Source organism: Dama dama, chromosome 8 (genome assembly GCF_033118175.1).
Source record: "Dama dama isolate Ldn47 chromosome 8, ASM3311817v1, whole genome shotgun sequence".
In the NCBI taxonomy this organism is placed as follows: domain Eukaryota; kingdom Metazoa; phylum Chordata; class Mammalia; order Artiodactyla; family Cervidae; genus Dama; species Dama dama.
In genome coordinates this window covers 35,436,976-35,441,197 of record NC_083688.1, presented here as the reverse complement: position 1 = coordinate 35,441,197, position 4,222 = coordinate 35,436,976, and the positions used below count along the sequence as shown (strand labels likewise).

Sequence of the window (4,222 nt, the reverse complement as noted above, 5' to 3'; positions counted from 1 at the left end):
TGTACTTGTGTCCTAGTGTTCTGTTAGGTGGAGATGGCAGAAAGAATTTCTTCTTTCTAGTAGAAATTTAGATGGTTTCAGAGTTTATCAAAAATAAACTTACATAGGAAATGTCAGTGGTAAAGAACCTGCCTGCCAATGCAGGAGGTGCAAGAGAAGCCAGTTCAATCCCTGGGTCAGGATGATCCCCTGGAGGAGGGGATGGCAACCCACTCCAGGATTCTTGACTGGAAAATCCCATGGACAGAAAAGCTGATGGGCTACAGTACATGGGGTCCATAGAGTCGGACTTGATGGAGGCTACTTAGTAATGGCACTAGAACAAAAAAGCTAAAACCCTGATTAATCTCAGTTATTAACTGCAATGAGAAAAACTGCTAAGACTGTGCTTATTCTAACCCGCCTCTTTTTCTGTTCTCCAGATTGAGAGTTTATAACTTATAGTTGAGTTATATAAATTAAATGTAAAAAATTATAACTATGGAAGCATCTCCACAGTTCAAAAAGTATTGAGAATGGATAGGGTTTCATTTTTTATTATAATTTTGGGAGCATATCAATTCTGTTAGGTATTGCTTAGTATTCTGCATACTTTGCCAATATATAGCCAATCAACCTTGGATTTTGTCTAATAAAAAGCCCAAATCCCTCCATCTCCAATAAAAAGCTTTCTATATGAATAACAGCATTAGCTCTCCATACCACCAGGGTCATGATATAGAGATGACACCAGGAAAATGAAGTAGTTGCAAAAAAGCAGTAGGTGGCAATACCACAGAAAGTCTTAATATTAGGATCCTCTGACTTGATTTTCAATCTATGTTGGATCAAATTATCTAGGGTAAATCAACAGAGTGACTGTCTATAATCATGCTGAATATGTGAAGCGAAAGAGGACAGCAAATTTCATTTTTGAAAGTAGAAATCGACAAAGTAGAATTATCTAACTTCTTTCAAAAATAGCACTAGAGGACTGATGGTTGATTATGCTAATCATCGCTGATTTTTCTTGTTTTGAATTGGATTTAGAAATAACACTTGGAGTGATTTGCACATTCGTCTTCATTGGGAAATCAGCCAGGCTCCTTAGGCTGACATTCAAGGCTCTCTTATAATCTGATGAAAATCGATGTTTGATTTTGACCTATTCCTCTCAGCATACAGTCTTTTATTGGCAATAGTAGCTTACCGTGCTGCTCATTAAATCTGCCTTCACACTATAGCACCACTTCAGTTACTCTCCCATTCCCAGTTTATAGAAACCTGTCTATCCCGCAGAGTAAGGACTTGCTAAATTGGTTGCACACACAGGGTCTGATACACAGCAAGGGCCCATTAAGTATTTGTGAAAGGACCCAATAGAAGTATCATTGAATAAGAACTTGTCATGCTTTTCTTGGAGTTCAGTCTTGTTAAAGACTCCTTATGTCTAGAATATTATGGGGTGCAGTCAAAGAAATCACAATCTTAGGTGATTGTTTTGCTTAAGGGAACTAAGACTTAAATTTTTACTGAAGGAATTTCACTAGAGTATACTTAAAAGAAAGCAGACATCACTTTGCTGACAAAGGTCTATATAGTCAAAGCTATGTTTATTTCCAGAAGTCATGTATAGATGTGAGAGTTGGACCATCGAGAAGGCTGAGTGCCAAAGAATTGATCAAACTGTGGTGCTGGACAAGACGCTTGAGAATCCCTTGGACAGCAAGGAGATCAAACTAGTCCATCCTAAAGGAAATCAACCCTGAATATTCATTGGAAGGACTAATACTGAAGTTGGAGCTCCAATACCTTGGCTGCCACATGCAAAGAGAGGACTCATTGGAAAAGACTCTGATGCCAGGAAAGACTGAGGGAAGGAGGAGAAGGAGGTGACAAAGGATGAGATGTTTGGGTGGCATCACTGACTCAATGGGCATGAATTTGAGCAAACTCCAGGATGTAGTGAATGACAGAGGAGCCTGGTGTGCTGCTATCCACCTCTTGGCAGTTGCAAAGAGTCGGACATGCATGACTTAGCAACTGAACAACAACAAAAACTTTGCACTAACATTCTATTTATGCATGAATATTCTTTTCTCAGCTAGGACTTCAGCAAGATATCCTAGCCTATTCAAAAAAATATGAATAAAATAGCCGGATGGAGATGGGGACTTTCATAATTGATAAGAATGCCAGTTTACCCTCTTTTACTTGACTTGGATTCTGTGTATCTGGGAACTGAATCCTACAACATTGGCTTTGAATTTGGACAGGCTGATCTGGGCTGCTTTTCAGATATGTAACCTTGGCGAAGGATTTGTTGTCTTTGAGACTTAGTTATCATCTATAAAATACAAATGATATTACATACACCTCACTGTGTCTGTAAAATTGTTTAGAATAGAGTCTGTATTATAGTAGGCATTCAGTAAATGTCAGAGACACATACTTTTCATGGTCATATAGTAAGATATTTTGGGCTTCCTTGGTGGTTCAGACGGTAAAGAATCCGCCTGCAATGCAAGAGACCTGGGTTTGATCCCTGGCTTGGAAGATCCCCTGGAATAGGGCAGGGCAACCCACTCCTGTATTCTTGCCTGGAGAAACCCGTGGTCACGGGAGCCTAGCAGGCTACAGTCCATGAGGTTGTAAACAGTCAGACATGACTGAGCAACTAAGCATAGCACATCAGTAATATATCTGGTTTAAACACTAGGTAAGCCAATATGACATGTTTAATGTCTAAAATTTAAACTTTTAAAAAACAGAAATTGTGCAGTTCAACAAACTTTATTTTGCATAGAAAAAGCTCAGAGAGTAAAAGTAACATAGATAAACCTATGGCAGTTTAGTGTGATAGGCCACGTACCCATTTTTATTTTATTTTATATTATTTACCTTAAAAGCACACATACACACACATAAGTTTTGACTCTGGGTAACCCTCACTAAAATTTCACAAAGCAAATTATTTAAGCATATGTGATTAATAGACACTATGGTATTTGACTTAGAGTTTAGCTGACCATTTAAGACTTTACAGAACCCAATGTAAAATGTAGTTAAAATGGGAACAACCCAGAATAGAATCCTTAGGTGTCAATAAATGTTGGAGAGTTCATAGAAAAAAGTAAAGGAAATTGTAGAGGGTATTGGCCGATTTTTATTGATTCTGGTGTCTAGGATTGTTAAAGATTCGCAGAGCAACCAAAGTGCAAGTGGAATGAAATTCAAAGTTATGTCTAGTTAAAACTTCTGGTAGGGAGGCTCGCCCGGGCTGCGGTGAAGAGGACGCTCCGTAGACTCGGCGCCAGCCGCCTCCCTCTTCGCGCTCTGCGACCGCCGCGGCGAACATGGCCTCAGGAGTGCAAGTTGCAGACGAAATATGTCGCATTTTTTATGACATGAAAGTTCGGAAGTGCTCCACACCAGAAGAAATCAAGAAAAGAAAGAAGGCTGTCATCTTCTGTCTCAGTGCAGACAAAAAGTGCATCATCGTGGAGGAAGGCAAAGAGATCTTGGTGGGAGATGTTGGGGTCACCATAACCGATCCTTTCAAGCATTTTGTGGGGATGCTTCCTGAAAAAGATTGTCGCTATGCTCTGTATGATGCAAGCTTTGAAACAAAGGAATCCAGAAAAGAGGAGTTGATGTTTTTCCTGTGGGCACCAGAACTAGCTCCTCTGAAGAGTAAAATGATCTACGCGAGCTCCAAGGATGCCATCAAAAAGAAGTTCCAAGGCATAAAACATGAATGTCAAGCAAATGGGCCAGAAGACCTCAATCGGGCTTGTATTGCTGAAAAGCTAGGTGGATCCCTAATTGTAGCTTTTGAAGGATGCCCCGTGTAGACCATCATCTGGTGCCACAAATCGAAAGCTTCCGTGTTTAATGTTATCCTCTTGCTATGTATAAGTAAAGCAGACAATGTTTAGGCTAGGGACTCACTGAAGGGGAGCTCTCTTGTCATTTGTGGGGGTAAACTATTCTATGAACATGTGCAAATGGCCCTAAATAAATCTACACTCTAAAACTTTATTGGTGTGAAATTAACTTCTTACTGGCCAAATGCCTGTTTGGATGAGTTGGTTTGTTATAAACATTTTTGTTAAAGCTCATGAATTTTAATATTTAATAGTGCAGTTCACAAACCAGTAGAAGGCCACATGAAGAGAATTACTGCATCTTTGTTAACCTCAGCAGTTATTTACTTTCTTTTTTGCTTAGAGATTTGGTCATA

The 4,222-nt window shown here is 39.5% G+C and overlaps 1 protein-coding gene across 1 annotated transcript; it reads left to right on the top strand.

The window, feature by feature from the left end:
* Nucleotides 1–3,267: 3,267 nt before the first annotated feature.
* Nucleotides 3,268–4,020, top strand: LOC133060909 (destrin). The gene has a single exon (XM_061148833.1). The coding sequence runs from the start codon at nt 3,336–3,338 to the stop codon at nt 3,831–3,833; it is 498 nt and encodes a 165-aa protein (XP_061004816.1). The 5' UTR covers nt 3,268–3,335; the 3' UTR covers nt 3,834–4,020.
* Nucleotides 4,021–4,222: the final 202 nt, after the last annotated feature.

What these genes read in the sequence shown, in the direction of transcription:
- LOC133060909 (XM_061148833.1), top strand. Translation starts at nt 3,336, where the DNA reads ATGGCCTCAGGAGTGCAAGTTGCAGACGAAATATGTCGCATTTTTTAT.